Below are 25468 nucleotides of genomic sequence, written 5' to 3' on the forward strand. Positions count from 1 at the left end.
TCCCCTGCGGCCGCTGCTCTGACTTGTGGTGGCTGCTCTGGCGCTGAAGCTACTGTAGGTGCGGCCTGGCCTTGTGCTGCCCTGCCCCCGCCGGGCCTCGCATCCGGCCCTAGAACCGTCCTGCAGCAGCGCTGGGCCCTGGCTCGCGGAGCAGGGGTCTGATCTAGCACTCGCTGGGTCTGTGAGCCTCCCCGCAGGGAGACGGGCCCAGAGGAAAGCAGCTTAACCCAGCCCCCAATGCCCCAGCAAAGGCACCATGTGCACGGGGCTGGCTAAGAAAATCCTCCCGCTTGTTCTTGTGGCCACAGGCTACAGGCCTGCCCTGCATCTCCTGGCACGTGGTACCTACAGCCGCGCGGCCCTTGCTCTGCAGCCAGGCACCCTGGCAGCTTGCTCCGTGCACCAGAGCCTGGGCCCCGCCGCAACCGGGGCTGGTGCTCCCAGCCAAGCTGCACTGTGGAGTGGGCAGGGCAGGGTCTGCGAGGGCAGGCCCCTCCTCCCCCCTCTGCCCCCTACCTGCTCGCGTGAGGGTCTTGTAGATGGGGCAGAGGTAGAAGCCTGAGGCCGGAGCCTTGCGGTTGGGAACGGGCAAGAGCCAGAGCACCGCCATCTCCGTGTAGAGCTCCTTGGGGCGCGACTCCGCCAGCTGGAAGGCCACGGGGTCCCAGCGCGCCCCTTCCACAAACAAGCCGTGGATGTAGCAGCCCTGGGCCGGCCGCTGGGTCAGCTCGCTCACCGCCTCCCTCATCACCTGCCGGCCCGAGGGATAGAATGGCTCCAGTGGCTCCCTGCTGAGCAGCACCGCGCCCACCCCCTGCCTGAGTGCCCGGGCCTGCTGGCCAGGTGCTGGAAACGCTATGAGGTGCTGCGCTGACTGCCCAGCGGGAGCCCGGTGCGGGGTGGTGGCCGCAGTGCCTGGAAGCTGGGGCAGGCAGCAGCTCTTAGCCCAGGACCTGTGGGGATGGGGGTGTAAATGCCACCCGGGGACCCTGCTGGCAGCAGACAGAGGCTGTGGGGCCTGGCGCAGACGTTTTGGAGGTGGGTTTGGGCCCAGGGGCGTCTCCACCAAGGCAGGGGGAGGGACAAGACTCCGTCCTCCAGCAGCCTCAGTCACTTGCGTGCAGTGGTTGCTGCTGGGCAGGCAGGGGGTGGGTGCCGGGTTGGGGGGGGGGGGGGGCGAAGGCCGGGGTCACTGACCTTGAAGTCGAAGGTGATGGTGTCAATAGAGATGACGGACTTGCGGGCGAAGTTCTGCAGCGTGCCCGTCAGGAAGGCCTGGGGGAAGAAGAAGCCGCTGATCCAGAACACGGGGGGGATGCCCTTGCTGATCCAGCGCTGCAGGAAGTCGATGCGCTGCAGCAGGTCGTTCACCCAGGAGGCCAAGGGCTTCAGGGAGGGGTACGCCTGGGGGGGGGGAACGACACACGGGCGTCAGGGAGGGGTATGCTTGGGGTGGGGGCACATAAGGATGCTAGAGAGGGGTGCCCCAGGGGGACATTAGGGTGTTGGGGATGGGTAGGTTGGGGGGGCTTGATTGGGGGAACGGACAGACAAGGGCCTGGGTGGGGGGGGACATGGACTTCAGGGAGGGCTGCCCTGGGGGAGATGACAAGGTGGTGGGCATGGGGACACCGGAGGGAGCGGGACAAAGGCCTTAGGGAGGAATTCACCAAGGGGGGACACACATGGGCCTGACGTGTGCTGCCTTGAAGCCCCATGCTAGGCAAGTCACTGGCGCTGGGCTGCCATTCCAGGTGCTGCAGAGGCCGGGTTCCTGGTGGGCTGGGGAGCTGGCTGCTTTGTGGGCAGAGCAGAGTGGTTACAGGGGATCAGCCGCCATCGTCTAAGCCGGCCCAAGGGGGCTGCCTGGCTTGCAAAGGGGGCGGGGCCTGGGGGGGTCACAGGCCACTGGTGAGGAGCTGTTCTGCTGCTGCCTTTCAGCCTGTACCAATCAACCTGCCCAATGGGGACGGTCTAGTGTCCTTGCCCCGGGCCCTGCTGTCAAGTCCTGAGCCGCGTCCCCCAGGCAGGCCCGCGCGGGCGGCGTTGGGGCCCGGCCCGGCCCCGTGACGCCCCCGGCGGGCAGGCGGCCGCGCACCTTGGCGTTCCAGAGCTCGGGAACAATGTTGTTGAACAGGCTGTTGGCCATGAGCTCCAGCTGGGACGACATCACCACCAGGCCCTTGAGCGCTTTCAGCAAATCCTGCAGCGTCTGGGCAATGACTTGCAGCAGCCGGTTGTATCTGAGCAGCAAAGGGCAAGAGGGGCTGGGCAGGGAACAGCCGCCCAAGGGCCTGGTGTGCGAACACTGGCCAAGGGCGTCCCGCGTGACCCGCCCTGGGCAAACACAGGCCCCTCTGCCCGCCCGTCGCCCACCTGCGGCCCAGCCCCTTTCAAAGAGGCTGGAAATGTCTCTCTGGGCAGGCTGGCAGCATGAGCCGGCGCAGGACCCTGCAGTGAGTCTCGCCCACCCACGGACCTGCCCGCCCACGCCCTGGGACCTGCCGGGTGAACGGCCCTGACGCGCCTGGCGTCCCTGTACTGAGAAGATGCTCGCGCCCTGCGGCACAGGTGGGATGTTAAGGCTCTGGCCCTACCTGAACCTAATCAACCCAGGAATGGCCAGGCCCACCACGTGGCGCAAGAGGCCCAGCTGAAAAGGCGCTGAGGTTCTGCTGCTGGCCCCTCGCCGCGGGGCTGCTCTGCTCATCCAGGTCCCTTCCCGGCGGGGGCAGACGCTCCCTTTGGGGAGGGGCGGGGGGCCTGCAGGCAGGAAGCCAGGCTGTGAGGCGGAGCTCTACCTGATCACCTCCTGCGCCAGCACCGTGTTCATGGACTCCTCGTACAGCACCGGGTATTTCAGCATCACCTCCTGCAGGTTAATGGGCACGGGGACCTTCGCCAGGATGTCCTTCGACGTCTCCTCCACCAGCTGGAACGCAGACGGCGCACGGCGTGAGAAGCTGCTCGTGGGGAGGCAGCACTAGGGAGGGGCCGGAGCCAGGCGCCTTTCCGGCCCGAGATCTCACAGGGTTAGCTGGCACCGCGGGTTGCTCCTCGAGGGGAAGCACAGGAAAGGCCTGGCCCTGACCCTCTAGTGCTCATCCTAGAGAGGACTCCTCGAGGAGCTCTCCGGGCAGGCCCAGGGAACAGGCGGCCAGGAGCCAGCTGCGGTACAAGGGGTGGGGCAGGATCTGTCATTGGACCAGCTGCGTTCAGGCTCCACCGCGCGCTGGGCTTGCGTCCCCATCTCCATGCTGCTGCTCTCTCCTCCGCCAGCAGGGGACAGTCTTGTTGCCACTCACTAGCTTCCCTCCAAATCAGCTGCTGCAGGGCTGCCCGGATTCCAGCCAGATCATCTCCCAAGGCGGGTGCTGGGGAGGAACGTGGACCCCCCCCCCCCCCCAGAGAGAGCTGCTTTCCCTCCACGCACACGCTGCCTGCATGATGCTGCAGCAGGAGACGCCTCCTCCACCTCCGTGGGCGGGGCAGGCAGGCGTTCGCTCGGCAACGTGCCCCTAGTGAGGAACACGTCCCCGGCCAGGACGCAGAGGCTGAGGTCCCTGCACAAACTGCCAGGTGGCTTTCAGTGAGCGTGTCTGCCTGGGGTCTCTAGGGCACAGCATCCCCCCCTTAGCCAGGAGAGGGCTGGCTACCGCACTACTGCTAGCTCCAGGAGCCGCCGATCTCCCCTCCCCGGGCTGACTGGCCCCACCCCGCTCGCCTTCCCAAATCCGGCCTGGCGCAGCGGGAGGGGACGCGGCTGGAGGAGCCAGAGCAGGGCGGGCGTTGCCTTCCACTCTCCCCCAGAGCAGCGTGTGCCGCACGGGGCATGTGGCACGCCCAGCCATGCACCTCCTCCCGGCCTTGGCCGCCGGACGTGGACGTCTTTGGCTGCAGCTGAACGATGGCCCCGAGCAGCATGAAGGTCTCGTTCTGCGCAAAGGTGATGTTGGCGTTGTCGTGCAAGCCGAAGATCTCCGGGATGTCATTGAGCGGCAGGCTCTTGATGTACTGGATGTAGCCCTAGGGGGAGATCAGCCGTGAGGCGGGGGACCCGCCCAGCTCTGGTCTGAGGGGGACTGGCCCAGCCGACACACGTTCTGCTTGAGAGCCTTTGGGTGTCCACGGCACCCACCAGACAGCCGCTGCCTCCCAGACCCAACCACCTGTGTTGAGGCTCTTGCTGTTAGCTGCAGGTACGGCGTCTGATAAACGGCCTCTATTGCCCTGTACAGTCTGCTGCTGAATTGGGACCACATCACCTCCCTACTGAGGACGGCCCCCGGTTTGGAGTCTCCAGGCTCGAGCTTGCACTCAGTTCTGTGTCTGAGGCTCGGAGAACGTGTGGAGGACTTACGTTAAGATCATAGGTGGTGTTGATCTGTTTGTAGATCCCAGACTCGGAATAAGCAAAATCCTCAGTTAGAACTTCCGGCTTGTAGAAATCTTCTAATATATTCATGATGCAGCGCCTGTCCCAGTCGTCTGTCACCCGACCTCCGTAATTGATCTCCCCAGCCGTGTATTTCAGAACCTGGAAAGGAGAGGGGAGCAGCAGCGTTACCTCAGAAGCAGCGTCCTACCCCAAAGTGCAGGGACATGAACTGGAGTCTCAGTGAGAGAGCAAGTGCAGGATGCGTTGGGCACCCCGATGGGGAAGTCTGTCTCTGCATGGTCGGTTATAAACAGCGCCCTGCAAATGCTCAGGGATCTGCCTCACATCCCCCGGGCCCTGCACACGCACATGTGGGTGCCAACATTTGCGGCTCATTTTTGTGGATGCCGATACAAAATGGCTGCATCTAGACTGGCAAGTTTTTCCGTAAAAGCAGCTGCTTTTGCGGAAAAACTTGCCAGCTGTCTACACTGGCTGCTTGAATTTCCGCAAGAGCACTGACTTCCTACTGTCCGAAATCAGTGCTTCTTGTGGAAATGCTATGCTGCTCCCGTTCGGGCAAAAGCAAATGCTTTTGTGCAAGAGGGCCAGTGTAGACACCGCAGTATTGTTTTGCGCAAAAAAGACCCGATCACGAAAATGGTGATTGGGGCTTTCTTGCGCAAAACCGCGTCTAGACTGGCACGGACGCTTTTCCGCAAAATTGCTTTTACGGAAGAGCGTCCGTGCCGATCTAGACGCTCTTTTCCGCAAATGCTTTTAACGGAAAAACTTTTCCGTTAAAAGCTTTTGCGGAAAATCATGCCAGTCTAGACGTAGCCCATGTGTATCTGGAACCCTGCAAATGTGCAGAAATGGGGTGTGTGGACGTGGGGTCGGCGTGCCTGGCGGTGTCGAGCCGCAGCTCATTTCTGCTCAGGGCTCTCATTATAAAACTTCTAGTCAACAGTCCGAGGGACATTCCTGCTGGGAACAAGTTCCACGGGCAGAGCGCCAGACTTCGGCCTGCGAGATCAATACAGATACAGTTCCTGGACTGTGGGGGGCCTGATGGCGACCATCAGGGCCCACCAGAAGCCCAGGGGCAGGAGGGGGAGGGCAAAGAATGGGTGGGTGGAGGCCCTGGAGGGGGAGGGGGAGTGGGCGTGTTGGCCACTCAGGTGCTGCAGGGCAGATCCGGGCTTGTATGTCTGCTGCACCTGGATTGGTGGGAGCCGGCGAACACCTCCGCTCAGCATGGGAATGGGTAACGTGAAAGGGTGATGCTTACCGGGCCCCAGGCTTTCCACGGGTGGAGGGCTGCTCCAGCCCCACCAGACCCAGCGCGGGGCCCACGGCCGGCAGCCACCCCAGCCCCAGTGCAGGGCTGGAAGCACAGTGGGCTGGGAGCTTCCCACCCGGGATCCCACCTGGTCGGTCAGACGGTAGCTTAACCTAACACTGACCAGGTGACCTGATCAGTCGGGTTCCACAGGCCACTTTCCACAGCCGTCCCAGGGACTGAAACTGACGCGTGGCCCCTCTGGCTGCTGACCTGCCACTGCTCTAACCACCATGTAGGGCAGGCTGCCTCTGGGCCCCTCCAGCTCGTTACCACACTCCCGTGGGCATTCCTCACACCCACTGCCTCCTTGGTGAAGGCAGGGCTGGGGGAGGCAAATCCCCGCCCCACCTCCAGTCCCGCCCCTTCTGCGGAGGCCCCACCCCTTTCCCGCCCTCCCACGGGAAGGTGGGGCAGCGTGCCTCACACGTGCTCCCCCCTTCCAACCACAGGGAGGAGAGCAGGCAGGCACACGCTCTCCCCAGCCCAAGGAGGGGTGCTGCCCAGCCCAGCCTGGCCTCTCCAGGCCCAGAGCACCAGGGGAGAGGACGGTGTGCCACCCGACCCGACCCAACCCAGCCCCTCCAGCACCAGGAAGGTGGGTGCTGGGCGCAGCAACGCTCTGCCCCCAATACGCCGACAGCAGGCATCCCATGGGCAGAGCAAGGGTGGGGCCAGGCAGCGGTCCCACGCCTTACCCACGGGACACCCACGCCAGTGCCCATCCCGAGGCACGGCAGACGAGCCCTCCACACCGACCTTGTACGGGATGTCCGCATATTCGTCCAGGAACATCTTCAGCTGGCTGATGCAGATGCGGAGGTCTCCATCCGTGAACTCATAGGGGATATTGAACCCCAGCGGCCCGAACTTCCTCCGCTCCAGCGCGTTCCCGTGGAACAGGCAAAGCGACAGCAGCAGGGACTTAAACTCGGAGACCTACTGGGCCCGGGGCAGAGCAGCGAGAGTTGCTCGACCAGCGGGTGGTTCTGTCGCGCTCTCTCGGGTCTGCCCCACACACATCAGCAGCTGGAGGGCCCGACCCGCTGATTGCCGCAGGGTTGGAATGGTGGCTCTGGCTGCCCCATTTGGGGAAGGCCTGGGCGTATAATCCTAGGTAAGGCACCGAGGGTGAATGTTAACGTCCCAGTGTGAGCTGGGCCGGCTGCGACGTTGCCAATCGGCGGCCACGGCGGCACGCCTGTCTACAAGAAATAAACCCCAGTTCCCGCTGCCTGGGGCCTGCAACGGAGCCCACCAGCCCAGGCCGCTTGGCAGGGCCTGGCCGAAGAGCACGCCGCCAGGGAGGCCCCGCGCACCTTTGGCACAGGGCCCGTGCGCTCGCTGGCGGTCCGAGGGGGAATGGGCGGTCACAGCAGCCAGTGGGGGGAGGACGCGGGGCTCACCTTGGAGCAGGAGTTCAGGAAGTCGTCACTCAGGCTCATGTAGGACTTGAGCAGGTTGGCCTTGACCCCGCGCGGGGGCTCGATGGTCATCTTGGAGCCGTTCTGAAGGATGGACACTGGGAACTGGTTACTGGGCAGGCTGGTGAGCCACAGGCGAAAGTCGCGGTGCACCTAGGCAGTCCAGGGACAGCGAGTGCTGGGGTTACATGTGAGACACCCGCTTGCTACGGACATGTCCTGCAACCCTCCCTCGCTGGAGGCAGGGCGCTTCCCAGCTCAGAGGCACAAACCTCTCCCGAGGGACCCCCCAGATCTGTGCTCAGACCCACGGGAAACTCGCTCCGCTTGCCTGCCCAGCCCCAGGAAAGGTTTTTCTGCTGCCAGTTAGATACCAAGCTGTGCGGCACACCGTTGGCTCCCCCAGCGTCCATCAGAGGCAACAGTCTGCCCGCCGGATGTTAAAAAGGGCCTCATTAATGAAGCACCCCTCAGCTGGATACGCTGTATTGCTGTCGCGTGGGGGGCACCGCGCGGTGACCATTCGGGGGTAGCTGGTGGAAGCGGTGCAGTTTTTCTGTAGCACGCGCGAGGAGGTTGAGGGCAAAGAGCAGAAGCACCCGGATACAGTCGGACAGCAAAGCTGATGCGCCAGTGGGAGGCAGCTGCATCTGCCTCTTGATGGCTTCCCAAACAAGCACCGCTGCTGTGAATCCGTGACAGCCAGCCCCAACCTGCTGAAGAGCCAGGCTGTCGCGAATCAAGCAGCCCCCGGTCAGTCTCACTCGCGAGAGCTGCAGGCCAACCCAGCTGTGGCTGTTTCAGACAGCAGCCGCCGGCTCCCTGGCTCGTACGGCACTGGGCTAAGAGGCATCTCTGGGGTGGGTACGAGCTGCTTGCTGAGACAACTGGGTCTCCCTGCGTGCCCCAAGCGCGCGGCCTGACAGACGCACTGGCAGGTCTGTGGCTGGACACGGGCCCCATGCTCGTGTGCTCCTTGCAGGGTGTAAGCGGCTCCCCGCCCGTCGCTGTCGGAGAGTGGCCAGGCCCGCCCGTCACTCTCGCTGCGGGCCGGTAACACCTCTCATTCCCCACGAGCTGGGTGGAACCCAGAAGCTACATTCTCGCCCCGGGCGGGGTATGGCCAAAGGGGGGAGACGGGTCCTAGCACGAAGCAATGAGCGCCAGGGCGCCGGAGCCATGTTCCGTCAGCAGGTGGGCGGAGGAGGAGCACCGAGGTGCCCTCCAAGCTGTGTGCTGTTAAGGGGGGCAGCAGGAGGAGTGCCCGTGGGAGAGGTGAGCCACACGCTCCCAAGCAGGCCACTCCCCTGCCCCGGGGGGTGCGGAGGAGGCTGGGTAACGCCGTGGAGGCGGGGTCACCTTGTCAGGGTTGATGCTCTCGATGAGTCTCTCCAGTGACGGCATCCAGCTGGGGGCGAGGTGGCAGTTCTGGAAGAAGACCCACTTCCCGCGCTCCATGGAGCTTCGCATCATCGCCTCGGCGCGGGGACCCTAGGGGAGGGTGCCGAGATGAGCCGCGGCTGTCAGTGGCCGTGGCCCAGGCTCAGGGCGGGGGTAGAGCTACAGCGGCGGGGCTCGACTAGCGTGAGGGCCGCCCGTCTGGCCAGCTCCGAGGGTTGTCCTGGCACAGCCCCAGCCAGGGCGGTAAGGGGCTCGCTCCTGGGAGGAGCGAGCACAGCGTGGGGCGTGCGTAATGCGCTGACCGGTGGGGTACACGGGCACTGGCCCCCTTCCTCCCCACCACCCCACCACGCCGCGCGTCCGCCAGCTGGCTTGTTAGCCTCACGCACGGGACACCCGTGCTCCAAGGCCCTCAGACCAGGTAGCTACTTGGCCTCGCAACGGCGGCTCTGACGCCTGCACCTGCCAAAGGGGAACGGTCCACCCGAACCGGCGCCTCGGCAAAGCCCCGGCTCACCACACGAGGGCAGTGGCGTCCGTGCCAGGAGTGAGTTTTGCTCCCAAAAGAGGCTCAGCGGGAGAAAGGGCCAGCGGGTGGAAGGATGCAAGGGGCCGTCCCTGCTGAACGATCCCTCCCGCCACGGCCAAAGGGGCCTCTCCAGACGGGTAGGTTAGAGCCTGGCTTCCCGGGCGCTACGCGAGTAACCCCTTGGGCACGGAGTGACACAGTGCTCGCCCCGAGCCTGCCAGTGGCTCACCTGACCCTGGCCCAGAGAAATAGCCGACAGCTTCTTGGAGAACTTCATTTCTTCAGCAAATTTGTAGAGATCGGCGGCTGGGTCCGTCCCAGGGGAGAGCACGAATATCAGCGGGGTGGTGGAGGCGGACTCCCTGAACACCGCAGTGAGGTCTGACGTCTGAAAGACAGGAAGGGGCTGTCAGGCGGCCTGTGTGGGGTGGCCTGCCCAGAGAGTGGTCTCCCACCTTTTTATAGTGAAGGGAAACCCAGGATCTGCCCTGCCCTGAGGCCCCGCCCCTTCCCCACTGGGACTCAGGAGGCCTCGATTCCATGCCTGGCTCTGCCACTGGCCTGTTGACCTTGGCCAAGTCACTTCACTGCTCCGTGCCTCAGTTTACGCAGCTGCAAAAGGGAGATAACGCCACTGCCCTGCTTTACAAAGGGCTTGGAGAGCTACTCATGGGAAGTGCCTGAGAGACAGTGGGGATTGTGGTTCCTACTGTCCTGTCTGTTCTGCAGTAACGCAGTGTGTGCCTCAGTTTCCCTGGCTGGCGATGGTAATGTTGGGTGTGGCTCTCACTGAGGGGGAGGCTGCCCCATCTTAGCATGTGCACAGTGGCTCAGGCTCTCTTGTAACCTGAGCCTGGGTGGGTTCATCTGAACAAAGGAGGGGCGGGGCTGCCTGCAGGGCTGGGACCAGTTGCTGGGTGCCTGAGGATGCAGGGAGGGGGGCGGGGTGCTGGCTCCGGGTCCCCTCTCCCCAAATGGGATGGTCCTGGCTGCTCCTGGTTCCTGTAACAAGACATCGCTGTGTCCCTGGGAACCAGTGACCCTTCTGTTCTACCTGCCGGGAGTCCCATCTGGCTGTGGCCGGGGATGCGGGGCCGGGTGACTCCCCCGCACTCCATGACAATGCTGTACACGAGCGAGGTATTAGAGTGGTTGCAGAGCATCCATTTACAGCCACATCAGCCTCCCCCCGCCCGGCAGGGGCGATCCCAGGCCCTGTGCTGCCGGTGAGCGTCACCCCGTCTCTTCGCTCCAGGCACGCCCGGACGAGCCCGGCCGGTTACCTGGGGCTCGATGAAGCGCTGGTCCAGATTCAGGGCCACAAAGTCCTGCATGGCGTTGGTGACCTTATCTCCTCGCAGGCAGCGGAGGGGCAGCAGCTTCTGGAAGGAGTCCAGCTGGCTGTCCCACTTGCCAGGCAGCGGCTCTCTGCAAGACAATCACATGCTGACTGTACGTTACCCTCTGGGGACGGAAGGGGCTTAAACCAGACGCCGAATACACCAGGCCACGGAGAACGGCTCTCCTAACCCCACCCACGTCAGCCCTGGGATCTGAGCTCACTGTGCGCCAGGCCTGGGTTCTGCCTCATTCTTGCTCCAGGCCACGTGGCTGCATCGCTGCGGGAGCATGTCTCTGCTGCCCACCCCGCAGCCAACCGAACTCGGACCCACAGCTGCGGGGGGGCGGACTCACCGGTGCGGCTCGGCACTGTCAAAAATTGCGCGGAACCCCTCGACGTTGTCCACAAAGTCGTCTGCAAAGCTGGAGAAATTCCTCAGGTTGGTTAAGGCCAAGATGTCCCCCCAGGCTCTCTCATACAGCCACTCGGGAGCCGGGTTCTCGCGCATCGTTTTCACGGTCCCTCCAGACAGGAGGTAACGCCACTCATCCTGCGGGGCACACAGCACGCGTCTACCGCCAGCCTGCTCGGCCTCGAAGGTCGCGCTCCGTGGGGCAGGCCCTTGCCAGAGCCTGCAGCGTGAATAACCCTTCTTTCTTTCTAAGAAACCGTCTGTTTTAGACCAGAAAGGGCCGGCTGGCAGCATGGTATTTTGGGCAAGAGCCAAACTAATCTTGATCTGGTAATGTGGCTGGCTCTTTGGGGTCAGGAGAACATTTTGAAGAGTGTTTCAATCACTTCTCACTGCTCTGGACCCATGTGCTAAGTGGGAGCAGGGGAACTGGAAAGCAATGAAGGGGCCTGTGTGATTTCTTGTTTAGCTTCTCGAGGACCAGTGTGGGGGAGCGTGAACACAATTTGTGACGGGTCAGGGAGTTTCACTTCAGTGTCAACTGCCAGCGTGCGGAATATCTGCGCCCTGACCTGTGAGGCACGCCAGGTTCCAGTAAGAGACTGTCTACTCGGGTCTGTCATGCTGTCCGCTCTGTCGCAGGTCAGATCGTGAGATTTCTGCCACAGCACTGCCAATGCACCCTAGGCCTTACCTCTCTAGGGGTTGAGAAGTCTAGATTTCCTACAGCCCCGTAACAGGGTCAGCTGATCGGCCTGCTACAGAGTCCTGCTTTATGAGCAGAGGAGTAGTTTTGGGATTTGATTGCAGCGCGAGGGGTCCAGCATTAGGTTCACCCAGGCCTGGTCTATCCTCCCGTGGGCTGTGACCTAAGTTACGCAGCTTCAGCTATGTTATTCACGTAGCTGAGGTCGACGTGCTTAGGTCTGCTTACTGCGGAGTCTTCGCCACAGTCAGGCTGTGTCGGCACGGGGAAGGGTTGGCCACAAAAGGCAGCATTGTGGGAAGGCAGAGCTGATCTCTGTGCTTCTTGGGATTCTCTCCAAGTTCTCCCATTGCCTCCTCAGCTGCTGGGAGCAGCATCCTGAGTAGCTCTGTGAGCTCTCTGTGCTGAGGAATGTGCAAGCAGCACGGCGTCTTTCTAGCCCTCCCCTTGCGGCAGCCCTCCCCCTGCCTGTGTTCCTAGTAGGGCAGAACAGGAACATTCCAGCGATTTGCTCTTGTTGTTTGTTCCCCAAAGGGAGCAGCTCACTCAGCTGTCAGATACTTCCTGGAGATTTGAAAGGGGAGGGATGCAGCCTGCAGGGCAGCGGAGATCACAAAACACTGAGCAGAACCATCAGGACAGGCTTTGTGGGATCCTGGCAGAAGCCAGTTCTCTCGACAAAACAAACAGCAGAGTCCACGCTGGCTTTTTGTCGACAATAAAGGGAGGGGAAAAGACAAAAGGCTCTTGCGGGGCTGGAAGCTTTTTGTCACCAAAATTGGGTGTTTTTCCCAACAAAATTTTCATTGCAGTGTGTACACTCTCAGTTTTGTCACCAAGAGGCAGTTTTTGGTGGCAAAACATGCCAGCGTAGACAAGGCCTGAGTTGACAGCTGACACGCTCTCCTCGACTCTGCCCATTTTTCTCTGCCCATTTTGGTGGAGTACTAGAATTGAGGGGAGAGCTCTCGGCAATTGATTGATCGCATCTACACCAGACACAATAAATCAAGCCCCTCTGGCTCAGGCGCTGACCATCAATCCAGCGGCTAGTGAACACATGGCCTTAAACCAATGCCTAAAGCAGAAAGCACCCTACTACGCAAAGAAGGAAAAGGAAGAACATTGACATCAACTGATATTTCCTTTCCAGGTTAGCCGCAAGACTTACTGGCTACGTCTAGACTGGCATGGTTTTCCGGAAATGCTTTTAACGGAAAAGTTTTCCGTTAAAAGCATTTTCGGAAAAGAGCGTCTAGATTGTCATGGACGCTTTTCCGCAAAAGCACTTTTTGCGGAAAAGCGTCCGTGCCAATCTAGACACATTTTTCCGCAAAAAAGCCCCGATTGCCCTTTTCGCGATCAGGGCTTTTCTGTGGAAAACAAATCTGAACTGTCTACACTGGCCCTTTTGCGCAAAAGTTTTGCGCAAAAGGACTTTTGCCCGAACGGGAGCAGCAAAGTATTTCCACAAGAACACTGACGATCTTACATGAGATCGTCAGTGCTTTTGCGGAAATTCAAGTGGCCAGTGTAGACAGCTGGCAAGTTTTTCCGGAAAAGCGGCTGATTTTCTGGAAAAATTGGCCAGTGTAGACACAGCCACTTTGTTTAGCCCATTTTCTGTAAAATCCCTTCTCTTTAGCCAAATTCATCTTGATCTTTCTGGAAGCAAAGCTCTGTATGAAAGCCCAACCCTTGCAAACCCCCAGTAATTTAAGTGCGGTAAGACACTCTGCCATCTGCCAACCTTCTCGTGTGGGGTAAAAAGCTCTTTTAATGGGTCAGGTAGCAGATACTCCATGAATGAGCCAGAACCAACCACCCTGAATTCCCTTTGTTTTCATCACAGCCAAACTGGAGAAAGGTGTGCGCTGCAGACTAAATTACCTAGAGAAGACCCCAGGAGATCAAAATTGTATTTTGATGGAAGATTCAGAACATTAGCCAGACCCTAACAGATGACCAGGATGGGTAACTCTTCCCTTATGACTAGAAACTTGGCCAGAGAATCCAAATCATCAGCCATGGGTGGAGAATCATCTGTAGAAAGTACGGAGCAGGTGCAGTCTGGACTTGGCTGTCCCAGGATAGCTGCTCATTTAAACAAGCGGGAGCCTGTTATTTACTCACCATGTTGATTTTCCCTTCGTTCATCATGATGCGGACGCACAGCAGAAAGGCAAACATGAGTTTGTGCTTCTCAAAGAGACTGCGGCACACGTTGCAGTAGAGACTGAAGGTGAGGTAATTGTTTATGTTCACGATCCGCTTCTTCAGGGTGTCTGAAAAGAGCCAGGCACAAACCAGCAATGCTGAGAGCGGCGGAGAAGGGACCCACACTCAGTACCACGGTGGCCTGTGCCAGCCGGGATCTGGGTACATTTCAGTGTTCAAGGCCCTCCCTGCTAATCTCAGCTTCCGTCAGGTCTGTCCCAGGACCGTTTGCTCCTTCACGAGGAACAGAGGGCAACCGACTCAGGCAAGCACCGGTGGAAATGGAGGAAGACGCTCCCGGCGCGGGCCGCTATCAATACACCCAGCGTGTTTCTGCTCAGCACAGGTGCACACCATTGCCATGGTGTGTTCATGAATGGCGCCCCCTGCTCACACCTCAGTACAGGCGTCTGGGCTCTTCCTGGGGTGACAGCGAGGTGGCAGCGGCCGAGGGAAACATTTGCCCTTGTCTCAGTTTCAAGGTTGCTCTGTGCTGCCGGCATTTTAAACACCCTGAGCCATGACATTCAGTAACAGCAGCCGTCTGAGCAGAAACGAGACATCTTTGCATGGGACTGGCCTGGTGGTTATGGGGCAGGGAAACGTGGTGTCAGAGGGCGGATCCCAGTGCCGCTGGGCCTCCGTCTCGCTCCTCAGAACATCACGTGGATGGCAGGTAGGTGCTTACCGAGGCACGAAGGGCTTGATAAAGTTTACTGCCTGGAAAAAGCACTCCCCAAAGGAAGGAGCCAGAGGTGCTCAGGGGTAACCTGGCACACTGCTTACCCGGCTGTGTGCCAGGTAATAATCTGCCCTTCAGAAGAGAACCAGTGGAGGAGAAAGATGCTCCCAGGCAGAGAGAATTCTCTCATGCTGGCAACTAAGGATGTTAAGGACTAGTCAGTCGACTATCTGCTAAGCAAATGCTTATCGCAGGGCTACTCAGCACACGGCTTGTGGACGGCCTGTTTGTTTGCAGCCCATGGTACGGTTTGGGTTCAACATGCGGCCCACGGGCGGGAGCCAAAACAAAAAAGGAGTCTCTTTAATGGTCTTCTGCTGATACGCGTTTTAGTAGTTCAATTCCTGGCCTGGCACTGCTCACTGAAAGTGCTGTCGTATGGGTGCAAATTGGGTGAATGTCGCATTTTATTAATATCAGCAGAACTGACTCAAATGGGGCCTGTGTTGTGTAATCTTGCCTGTCAGTGTGAAAGAAGCTATTTGCATATATTTGCATCTATATTTGCATGTCTATGCAACCACCCCTAAGCTGCGGCCCTTGGCATGTGCTGTGAGTATCATTGGGGCCCCCGGGGCTTCCACAGTTGAGTAGCCCTGGCTTATTGGATAGTCGAGTCAACTAGCTGCTCTCCCCCCCTTTGCTGCCTCTATCAGACAGAAGCAGCAAATGGGGGGGGGGAAGAGGGAGCACTTCGAAGCGGCAGCTTTGTGCATTTCGAAGCGCGGGGAGAACGGGGTCAGCGGGGCTTCCCACTGGTGTGGGCTGCACACAGAGTTCCACCTTTGAAATGCACCAGAGCCCCCGCTCGGCCCCCACTGGGGCTCTTGCCCATTTCAAAGGAGGAACGGGGAAGTGCCTATCGACTAATTGAGCGGTCGATGGAAATTCCATCGACTACTCGACTAGTGAATTAACCGATATTTAACATCCTTACTGGCAACGCCAAGCTGGCCGATGTAGGACGCCTCCGTGTCTCTTCTTGAACTAGCTTTATGTGTCTCGAGACAGAAGGAACTTCTGAGCGTGACGGGCAGGAGACCTCGTTCAAGCAGAAAACAGCCAGGGCCAGACTTGGATCTGGCATGAAGCTCATACTTGCCCCCGGGCTGGACTGGTCCCCGGGTGTGGAGCAAACCAGTGCCAGGATCCTATTCTCACAGCACCAAGCGCCTGACCCCTCGGGTACCTGCTCTCTCGGAGTTGGTGATTCCGGACAAGAAGATGTTGAGGAACCACTCGAGTGAATACTGGTACATGGGGTCCACGTTGGACAGGTCGGAGACACAGAAGTAAAGGATCTGCGTGCGGACGGCTACGGGCACGTACTCCAGCCGCGTGATGTCGATGTCTTTCTCCGTCTGCTCGGCTATCTTCACCTTGGCCTGCGGGACATGCGGAGGCATCGCAGCTGCATGTTTCCCTGGTCCTAACGGGTTCACCCACCCAGGGCTGGGTGTCTGCGCACGTGGATCAGCCACTCACCTGGATTTCCCCTGCTTTTAGCTTGGACGCCTCCAGCACTTTGATGAGCTCCAAGTCATCGACGGGGTTCCCCTCGGAGGAGCTGAGCCGGTACAGGATCTGGTCCTCTATCTCCTTCAGCTCCTGGCGCATCTTGGCGTTGCTAATGATCAGCTGGTTCTTGGCCTCTTCTAAGTCCGGTCGCTCCTCCGCCACCACTTGTCCCAGCAGCTGGTCTTCCAAGCCGCTGTAACAGAAGCCGCGGAGGTCATGGCCGGACTTTCCGACCACGGGGCTCAGGGCCACTGATAATTCACGTGGGCGAGAGCCTGGCAGAGGCAGCACCTAACAGGAGCCCTGAAGCTGCAGACGGGGAAGGAGGTCAGCACAAGCAATGTTACGGGGGCCAGGAGAACCAGCGGCACTGACTCTGTCCGGGCTCTGGGGTGGGAGCACCCACGCGGGGGGAGGGGGGGAAGGATAATAGTAGCAGGTGCTTAGCACCCACCAGAAGCCAGCTCCTCTCTTCCTTCCCAGTGCCTCCTCCTTGCCAAAGGTCCCTGCCCCGTCTACTCCTCTCCCTCACCAGCAATCAGCTGTTTCCCAGCATGCTGTGGAAGGGAGGGGGAGGAGCAGGGATGGCAGAAGCACGGGTGGGGACTTGGGGGACGGAGTGGGGGCCAGGCCTGGCGTGAGAGGGGCAGGAAGAGGTAAGGTGGGGGCTTCGGGGAAGGGGTCTGGTAGGGGCAGGGCCAGAGCGGGCCTGCAGGAAGCCAGTGTCTATGGGAAGAACAGCTTTCAGCCCAAAGCAGCCCATTCTCAGGGCATGTCTACACTACCACCCTAGTTCGAACTAGGGTGGTTAATGTAGTCAACCGAAGTTGCAAATGAAGCCCGGGATTTAAATATCCCAGGCTTCTTTTGCATCTTGCCGGGTGCCGCCATTTTTAAATCCCCGGTAGTTCGGACTCCGTGCCCGCGGCTACACGCGGCACAGGGTAGGTAGTTCGGATTAGGCTTTCTAATTCGAACTACCGTTCCACCTCATTCCACCCTCAAACAGGGGAGGTGGGCGCACAGAGTGTAACCAAACGGCGCTACCCTACACCAACCTCTCCGGACTAGGGATGTGACATTTCGATTAATCGACTAATCGAGTAGTCGATGGAGTTTCCAACCACTCAATCAGTCGATAAGGGGGGCGCTCGCCATCCCGCTGCGCCTCGCCCTTGGAAATGTACCAGAGCCGCAGGTGGTTCTTGTACATTTCAAAGAGAGAGACGCAGCAGCAGGGACGCGTTTGCCTCCCCTGCCCCTCACGGAGACGGTGCTGGGGGGACCTGGCTTTTAAGCTGGCTCCCTCCGCACCAGCTCCTGCTCCTCTCTTTGATACAGGCAGCAAGGAGGGGAGCGACTAGCTGAGTGACCATCGACTATCCAATAAGCATCTGCTTGTCAGACAGTCGACCAGTCGCTTCCACCCCTATTCCAGACGCTGCCCCATTCGGAGTCTGGCCTGTCTGGCGTGCCCCCACGATTCCCCTCACTTCCCAACGCCTCGCTCACCCAACACGAGCCACAGCGCCCTCGTGCTGACACGGCTGTTTCCTCCTGTGCACCGCAGGACCGTACAATCCGGTGGGATCGAAACATTGTGCGTCCATGTCCGCGTGTAGCGCACAGAGCCGCACAAACAAGCCGGTGCCGGAAACGCTCGTGCACCGACTGCTGGTGCTGTGTGGGGCGCCTGGCGCGAACCAAGCGACTGGCTAGGGGAGTTGCTGTGCCGCCCCAAAGACCGTGGCATACACTGGTGGGGAACACTGCCCTGGGTGTCACCTCTGGAGACACACAGTGCAGCTGTGGATAAATCCCTGTAATATTATAGTTTGTATTAAGATCTTGTCCTTTTCGATCTATCTTTGTTAAGTGTTCTTAGAGAATCTCTGTAACATTTCTCCTAGAACTTTGTATTAAGATATCTAGATCTTGTAAGAAAAAAGTCTTTTGAGCTCTCCCCTTTCCTTGATTGCCCTGTTGAAATGAATGCGGTGTGAATGGAGAATGAAAGGGGAGCACCTCCAGCAGCAGTTGCAAGGGTGGAGAGGGGCTGGGAGCCAGATCTAAGACAATACCTGTGCAGTGAGCTCATTAAGAAGACTGGACAGACAGACGCCTTGGGAGTCAAGCAGCAAGTGCCTGCCCTTGGAAGAACTCTCTTTGAAGCAGCATTAAGAAAGGCGAGGTGATGACTAATTGGCTGCATGAGAGGGATAAATAGGAGGCATCTTGCAGAGAGACCCCGGGTTTTCATCTTGTCAACATGGGAGCATCGATCCGGATCAGCAGAAGCCCAGCTCCACCCCTCCCCCATCTGACTCACCTGGCCAGTGCAGTTAGGGGGAGCAACTTTTGGGAACAACAAGACGGAGTGTGCTTGTGTGTGTGTGAGAGCGCATGAGTGTGATGTGCCATATGCATATGATAAAGTGTTGATTGGTCTATGTATGTTCAATAAATGTGGCCTCTTGCCTTATCCCCCTGAAAGAGATCCCGGGTGCTTCTTTTAAGCACAACACAGCTACCTGTGGTATGTGAATCTCTACGCACAGGCACTAGCTTCCTGTGGGCCCCGGGGGGCTCACATCTCTGCTCCACCCCAGGTCCTGCCCCCACCCCGACTCTCTGCCTCTGCCCCACAGCCCATCCCCACCTCGCCTCTTTCCATCCCCTCCCCTCCAGTGCGCCCCATTCCCACTCCTCCCCTCCCTCCTGCCCACCAGGGGGCAGCTGATTGCAGACTGGGAAGCACTGGAGGGAGGAGGGGGAGGAATTGATCTTAAAGGCTGCGGCAGTCAGGGGGCCATGGGAGGGGAGGAGCTGGCTGTCTGTGGATGCTAAGTAGCCATTAATTTTTTTCCGTGTGTGCGCCAGCCCCAGAGCACCCACAGGGCTGGCACCTATGTGTATGTGGCCCCCCTCGCTATAACCCCCGACTGCCTCACCAAACCCCAGTGTGGCAGAGAAAGCCAATTGTCTTCATGAAGCACAGAGGGACTAAGTGACTTGCCCAAGGCCAAGGAGTCTGTGGCAGGGCTGGGAACTGAACCCAGGTCTCACCGGGCTGGCACCCTCAGCACACGGCGCATCCTTCTGATTCCTATAGCTTGGGAGCTCAGTTGGTGCAACGGGGGGCCGGGTACCTGGGCGAGAGGGTGAAGTTGATGAGCGTGAGCTTGGTGGAGATCTCCGGCGTGTAGTGGGGATTGGGCAGGTTGGTGGTGATGTACATCGTGAAGTCCTCGTGGTACGGAATGACCGTATCTCCCAGCTTCAGCACCGTGCTGCCCTGCTGCTTGTAAGTCTGGCAAGAGAGGGACACGAGCGACATGGGAACGCCTCCATTTAAAACACAGCTGTAGATCTCCCGCCCCGCTCCAGATCTCCTTTGAACGGCTTTCCCTCGCCAGCCGGCGGAGAGCCAGATTAGCAGTGGCAGGCTAGAGAAAGATGTTCAAAGGAGATCTACAGCAGGGGCGGGGACCTTCTTCGGGTCGGGGGCCGCTGACCCACAGAAAAATCAGTTGGGGCCGCACACGAGTGGGAAGCAAAAAAGCCCCGAACCCCCACTGCCGTGGTCCCCGACTGAGAAGGAAAAAGACGCTCCCCAGGTTCCCCTTGCACACCTGGCTAGTAGATTTTGTGTGCTCCAGCCCTGCGGGAGATGGGGGCACGTCAGAAGGACTGAAGCCCCAGCACAGGCTCTCCAGTGTTAGGGGGAAGCCCTGCACCTCGGGGGCCGGATCCAGGCAAGCCGGTGGCCTTAGGTTCCCCACCCCTGAGCCGGAGGCCCAATTTCCACCACTCTGACTGGCGCATCTACATTTCTTGCCTCCAAAACCTCAACCTCACCAGACACAGGCCCCCGCTTCCTGCCAGCACGGGAGAGGCCAGCGCCAGGCCAGCCGAGGAGCCCGTCCCACAACGAGCAGGGAAGAACCTGTTTCAGCAAGACGGGCTCGAGCGCCGGATCCAGCTCCTCCCCGACGTTCTCCAGCAGGAACGGCTTCCCGAAGCGAATGGAGTTCTCCAAGCTGCGCAGAAAGTCCCGGTCGCTCAGCTTGGCCACTTCCAACCCGCTCTCCTTCTCCTGGAGGACAAGGGAGGGCGTCTGGAGCACGGTGGTGGGCAACGCAGGGAAGCCAGATTGCTAGTGCACGAAAGAAATCCCTGTGCCCCGCAGCGTGCAGACTGTAAAACCCAGGGAGCCCAACAGCTTCAACCCGGTCAGCTGCCTGGTCTGAGCCTCCGTGCTGGTTGGCCATGGGAACTGGGCATGGTTGTATCCCTCGCATCCTCCATCCCTAGCTGTAACGCCACTGGACTCCCCCTGCACTGCTCCTAGGCCCAGAGATCTGGGCCCCACCCAGAGGGGCTAGAAACCAGGTCTCACTTAACTGCCAGGACACACCCAGTGCCCCGATTGGCCTGCAAGGCAGGAGTAGGTGGGACTGCAGAATCCTCCAGGGATCAGAGAGGCCGCAGGTGCAGTAAGGAAAGCTGCTAAACCCCTCTCTCCCCCGGCCCCTCACTGCACTAGAGGGCTGCTGCAGCGGCTGTCTCTGGGAACACATTAGTCAGGTACAGCAGTCTGGATGCGGACCGCAAACGGCCTCCCCCCAGGCCAGCAGACCGCGGCGAGCGCTGCGGTCCTAGCTCACAGGAATACCTAGCTCTGCCCTTGAACTTTCCGTCAGCAACTCTTGTAGCACTTTGCACCGCAGGGCAGTGTCAGAATCTCCGCGTCACAGGTGGGGAAACTGAGGCAGGGAGGGGTTCAAGTGAGGAGCCCAAAGACACCCAACAGGCCAGATCTTCTGGGTCCCAGTCCAGGACCTTAGCGCTGGGCCACTTCTTCTCTCCTCCCTGAGCTCCCCTCCAACGGTTTTATGGTCAGGAACCTGGGCCAGGCTGGAGCCCCCTGGGTCTGTACCAGGAGTGCTCGCTGAGGGGCCTGGAGTCTGCTCCCACCATCGTGCAAAGTAGCCTGAGTCTGGGGCCCCCTTAAAGGCAAACCCCAGAGCCCATCTATTCTGCCTGACCCTGGGCTGGATTTCTTCCTGGTCCTTTTCCTATGAAAATCCCACCCAAGGGACTGAGGAGCCCCCTATATGCAGCTCCAGACAGAATGCACTGCACAAGGAAGGGAAGGAAAAGGAAAGGCAGGGGAAAGAGAAGGAACGTCTGGCCTTGCAGCTAACGCTCCCACCGGTACCAGCAAACGTGGCCACGAGCGGAAGAAGCCCTTACCAAGTTCTTGATCCATTTGTTGGCTTGTCCCTGGGGGTCTATGAAGTGAGTCCAGCGCTGTGAAAACTGCGTTATGACGCCGTTCTCCACGGACAGGGTGTCATTGGGCAAGCCGGCAATCTGATGGCAGCCAAAAAAGCACATTAGCTGTCTAACCTCAACGGCGTCTCTTACAACACAGGCATTCTTCCCTGCCACCGCTCAGCACCGGAGAAACGGCAGAGCCGGCCATCTGCCAGCACACGAGCATCTGAACACACGTCCGAGCGGCTGGCCAGGTCCAGCCACACAAACACGCTGCAGCTAGCACAGGTCTAGGAAAGCGTCTCCGGCCAGGGAGGACAGAGATTCTTCTCGTGAGAAATGGCCAGCCAAGCATGGTTCAAACACAGCCCTCGCTCCAAAACGCCCTCTCCTCACCATCTGGGAAGCTAGCACCAGCAGCGTTTGCGTAGGCTCTGCCCATGCGTTCGCACAGGGAACCATGCCACGTTGCGCAGCTGGGCTACAGGTGTGCAGAAACCGGCGTCAGACCCTCCCCCAGATTTGAGTTCCTTTACGCCGCTCAAAACAACGCTCCAGTCACCAGAACCAGCCCCTGGAGGCTTCCCACATGACAGGGGATCTAGGGCACACGGACGTAGCGAGGGAGAAGGGGCATGGCCGATACATCTCTGTGTCACTATCCAGCTTCTTGATGCCATGGGACCCTCATGCTGCTCTGATGTATGGCGGGGCGGGGCGGGGCAGGCCTAGCAGATGGCTGGTACCAAGATTAAACGTGGCTTAAAGTCGCGACTGCAACGGCCTTGCTGAGAGCAGCTCAGGGTCTGGGCTCAGGGCTTGGCCTGGCTCCATAATGGAGTGGCCAAACTGTTAGGTGGCCATGCGGTGACACAGGGAAAGCGGCAGCAGAGGGACTTTCCGTGTAGTTCTCAACAGGCAGCTCATGTGCACAGGGCGGCTAGTTCATCAGACAAGACGGGGCCCGATCCTTCCTGGCATTATACGGGGGGAGAACCTCTTCCAACTACCAATACGAGGGGTCAGGCAGGACCGCGTTGGCTACTGTGGCACTGTTATCACTGCCCACATCACTGGCCTTTGGCTGCTCCCGGTGGATCGATTCCCGGCAAGCCCCTGTGCTTTTGGTAGCTGTATAGACTGTTCCTCTCTCTTGGCCAGACCAGCCAGGGAACTGGCCACTCGGGCTCTCCAAACTCACGCTGGCTCTGGCGTTGGCCTTTGGGTTGAGGGGTTCATTGTCCGGGATAGCTGATAGTCACACCACGCACCCTTGCCCGCCACGTACCTGCCATGATCGGATTTTCACGGGGTCTCCCAGCGTGCTTATCAAGCTGGGCTCCTTGGTGTGCGGGACGCCGTATTCCTCCAGTTTCTTTAGCCATTCCTCACACAGTGCAATGCGGTATTGGCCCTGTCAGGGGAAGCAAAGCTCCATTAGCTCAAGTGGCTCACGCATCGGCTCTTCAAATCAACCCTCCTCCAGCTGTTTGTGTTCAAATACAGCTCCCTGGCTCACCCGAACCGCGTCACACCGCAAAGGGAGACACCCCCCGGGGGAAACTGGGGCTGCACACATGTTCCACAGCTGAGTCCCTACAGCGTTTAGACAGACTGGTGATGTCCCTGGAAAGGCGTCAGAAATCTCCCCTCTGGGAAGTCACATTCCTGTCTGAACGGGGTAACTGCGAGGAGCCAGGCAGCGTGCTCGGAGCTGTATCGCTAGCACAACCCCTTCAACAGCAGTGCAACAGCCCGGACATCACTGAGCACTGACTTGGTCAGGCGGGACGATGCTCTACCGGCAGAGGAGAGACGGGACGCCGGGCCTTGAAGCAGGAGAGGTGGAAGAGGTATCCAGAAAGGGCTCCACTTCTCTACTTACCGTGAAAGGGCCCAGGTACGCCACGAAGCCTGCTGCCAAGAGAACATCCCCGGCAATGTTGTTGATCATGTACTCCAGGTTCTGGACTGTGTCCTGCCAGCGCACCTTCTCATCTGCCAGGCCGTTAATTAACTGTGGAACAGCCCCACACAGCTGCTCAGCCGGCAGCTTCCTCACAGCTCAGCCCCACGCCTATGGCCACGTCCCCATGGGGGGCATCACAGCTGACCCGTGGCCAGATCTGCACCCTGGGGCTGTGCCTCCCGCACCCCAGGGGCTGTGCCGCCAGGGCTCACTGGTGCTCTGGTCACGCCCCGGCCTACCTCACCCGCGCCCCCACGAAGGCTGGGGCGGGAGGTGGCGGGAGACAGACAGCTCTCTCACCCAGGGGTTCTCCCGCACCACAGCTGGGCGTTTAAATGGGCCCCGGGGGGTGGTCACAGCTGGGCCAGGCAGTTCTGTTCCATTGGCAGCAGCAGGGAGAGAGGAGACGTCACTGTCAGCCCCGCGGCCCGTCTCGTTACAGGGCTGGACCCGGCTGAGGTAGGGACTTGGCTGTTCTCTGCCCCTCACCTTGTCCGCCCGGCCCAGCCTCTGCTCACACAGCTCACACTTCATCTCCAGCTCCTCCTTCTTGGCGATGCAGCTCCTGTACTTGGCCTGCAGGGTGGCGATGCCGTCCTCCACTTCTCGCAGGCGGTCCTTGGCCTCGTCCAGGATCTTCTGAGTGGCCTGCAGGTCCTCCTCAGCCTCCCGCAAGGCTTGCTGGAGAGGAGAGGCCGCTTTGGAGCACCCCGGCGCGCGAGCAGGCGTCCACCCGCCAAGGGGAGGGCGGAGGGCTGGCTCCATTCACCGCCGACGGCCTACGTTATTCGGCATGCAGATTCCCTCCCCCAAGCGACTGTGCGCCGTGGCTCATCCAGCCCCTCGGGTCGCTCCTCCCTGCTTGGCCCAGGCACTCGGGCGTCGGAGAAGCAAGTGAAAGATGCGGGGGTTTCACTGCCGTCACCGTACCGGGTGCAGGAGCGGTGCTGGGATACCCTGCTTTCTGACCCTTGTTCCCATTCTCTCCGCAGCCCGGAGCACCACAGAACCACAGGCCTAACCTCCAGGGTACCCAGCGCCATGTGGCAGGGTGGCACAGCTCCTGCCACTCAGGGAGGGGGAGTACGGCCCCCAGCACCCTCACGCCAGGCTCCCGCTGCCCGGGAGCAGCAGTGGGGCTGCAGCCACAGCACACGCGCGACCCTGGGCGCCCGTGTGTCACGCGCCCTTGGCTCTTACCCGCTTGGGCTCCACGGCCTTGGCCACGAAGTGGTACTTGTGCATGGCCCGCGCCCACTGGCAGATGGAGGTGCAGGCTTTGGACACTTTGGCGATGGCGGCCGGTTGGAACTCCTCGTTGTCTATATACGGCTGGATGGCTTTAATCACTGAATCGGCGATGTTGTCCTGGAAGGCATGGGGGCGAGGTGAGGAGTGGCGAACCCTTCTCACGCCCGCTAGCCCGAGACCAGGGAGGTGGGCAGAGAACCCCACAAAAGCTCCGCGTGGGGGCCAGGCTCTGGGCTGGACGGAGCTGCGGGCACTCCGAAGAGCTTTGCCGGCCACGCTGGTGCAGCACAGAGGTATGATGGCTGCGTGGCCATCTCCTGGTGTACGTTCAGGAGACCTGCAGCTGCGTGTGCTCCTGCGCAAGGCAAGCAGAGAACGGGAGGGGGAAATGCTCCTCTCTGACCAGTTCTCACTGCTCAAAGCGATCAAACCACCGAGAACCACGGAGGCTCCAGCAAAAGGGAATCCCCGCCAGCCACGTGCCCTAGAATCCCCTCCTTACAATGTACTGCCCGGAGCGCCTCCTGGCTTGGAAGCTGGCTCCAGGGATCCGTTTCTGGCATGGTATCATCATCCATAACATGGACGTGTTACCCTGGGGCTGATCACACCTCTCGCGTTGGGGCACGACAGGGGGCCAGATCTCTGAGTTCCAAACCTATGCACGGCCCCCCTCTGCCGTTATTTACCTTATCGTACTTAAACAGGCTCTCCAGGAACTTCCCTGGGTCCTGAAGAAGGCCCTTGCCCGGCTCCCAGTAGTCGTCCACCTTAGAGCCTGGCTTTTCTCCAGGCACTTTCTTGGGCTTGATTCCTTTCATGATGCAGACAGCTTCAATCACCATCTTCACCCCGAGGGGCGGCCGCTGCATCGCTCGCACCTAGGAAAACCAAGTGTGCCTGAAAAGCAGAGCCCGTCACCTGGCTTTCTGCACTGCCCGTTGGCAACTCTTGCAT

General features: G+C 60.0%; 1 protein-coding gene across 5 annotated transcripts in view; it reads right to left on the reverse strand.

Annotated features, from left to right (window-relative positions):
* Window positions 1-25468, reverse strand: part of DNAH1 (dynein axonemal heavy chain 1) — a 140351-nt gene that overhangs the window by 266 nt on the left and 114617 nt on the right. For 2 of the 5 annotated variants that reach the window (XM_075939493.1, XM_075939492.1), the window contains exons 56-78: window positions 25201-25392; window positions 24461-24628; window positions 23750-23941; window positions 23177-23308; window positions 22580-22705; window positions 21268-21387; window positions 19958-20107; window positions 19161-19321; window positions 15979-16204; window positions 15683-15878; window positions 13668-13819; window positions 10770-10966; window positions 10358-10502; window positions 9304-9462; window positions 8504-8635; window positions 7127-7297; window positions 6480-6659; window positions 4361-4537; window positions 3856-4026; window positions 2802-2932; window positions 2099-2267; window positions 1198-1404; window positions 517-751 (exon numbers count right to left, since the gene is read on the reverse strand). In XM_075939493.1, coding sequence (XP_075795608.1) covers window positions 517-751; window positions 1198-1404; window positions 2099-2267; window positions 2802-2932; window positions 3856-4026; window positions 4361-4537; window positions 6480-6659; window positions 7127-7297; window positions 8504-8635; window positions 9304-9462; window positions 10358-10502; window positions 10770-10966; window positions 13668-13819; window positions 15683-15878; window positions 15979-16204; window positions 19161-19321; window positions 19958-20107; window positions 21268-21387; window positions 22580-22705; window positions 23177-23308; window positions 23750-23941; window positions 24461-24628; window positions 25201-25392 — 3889 coding nt within the window. Of the gene's footprint in view, window positions 1-516; window positions 752-1197; window positions 1405-2098; window positions 2268-2801; window positions 2933-3855; window positions 4027-4360; window positions 4538-6479; window positions 6663-7126; window positions 7298-8503; window positions 8636-9303; window positions 9463-10357; window positions 10503-10769; window positions 10967-13667; window positions 13820-15682; window positions 15879-15978; window positions 16205-19160; window positions 19322-19957; window positions 20108-21267; window positions 21388-22579; window positions 22706-23176; window positions 23309-23749; window positions 23942-24460; window positions 24629-25200; window positions 25393-25468 lie in introns of those variants that run through there. The other 3 variants (XM_075939495.1, XM_075939494.1, XM_075939496.1) reach the window with 3 other exon arrangements.

This window comes from Pelodiscus sinensis, chromosome 11 (assembly GCF_049634645.1).
Source record: "Pelodiscus sinensis isolate JC-2024 chromosome 11, ASM4963464v1, whole genome shotgun sequence".
NCBI classification, from domain to species: Eukaryota; Metazoa; Chordata; order Testudines; family Trionychidae; genus Pelodiscus; species Pelodiscus sinensis.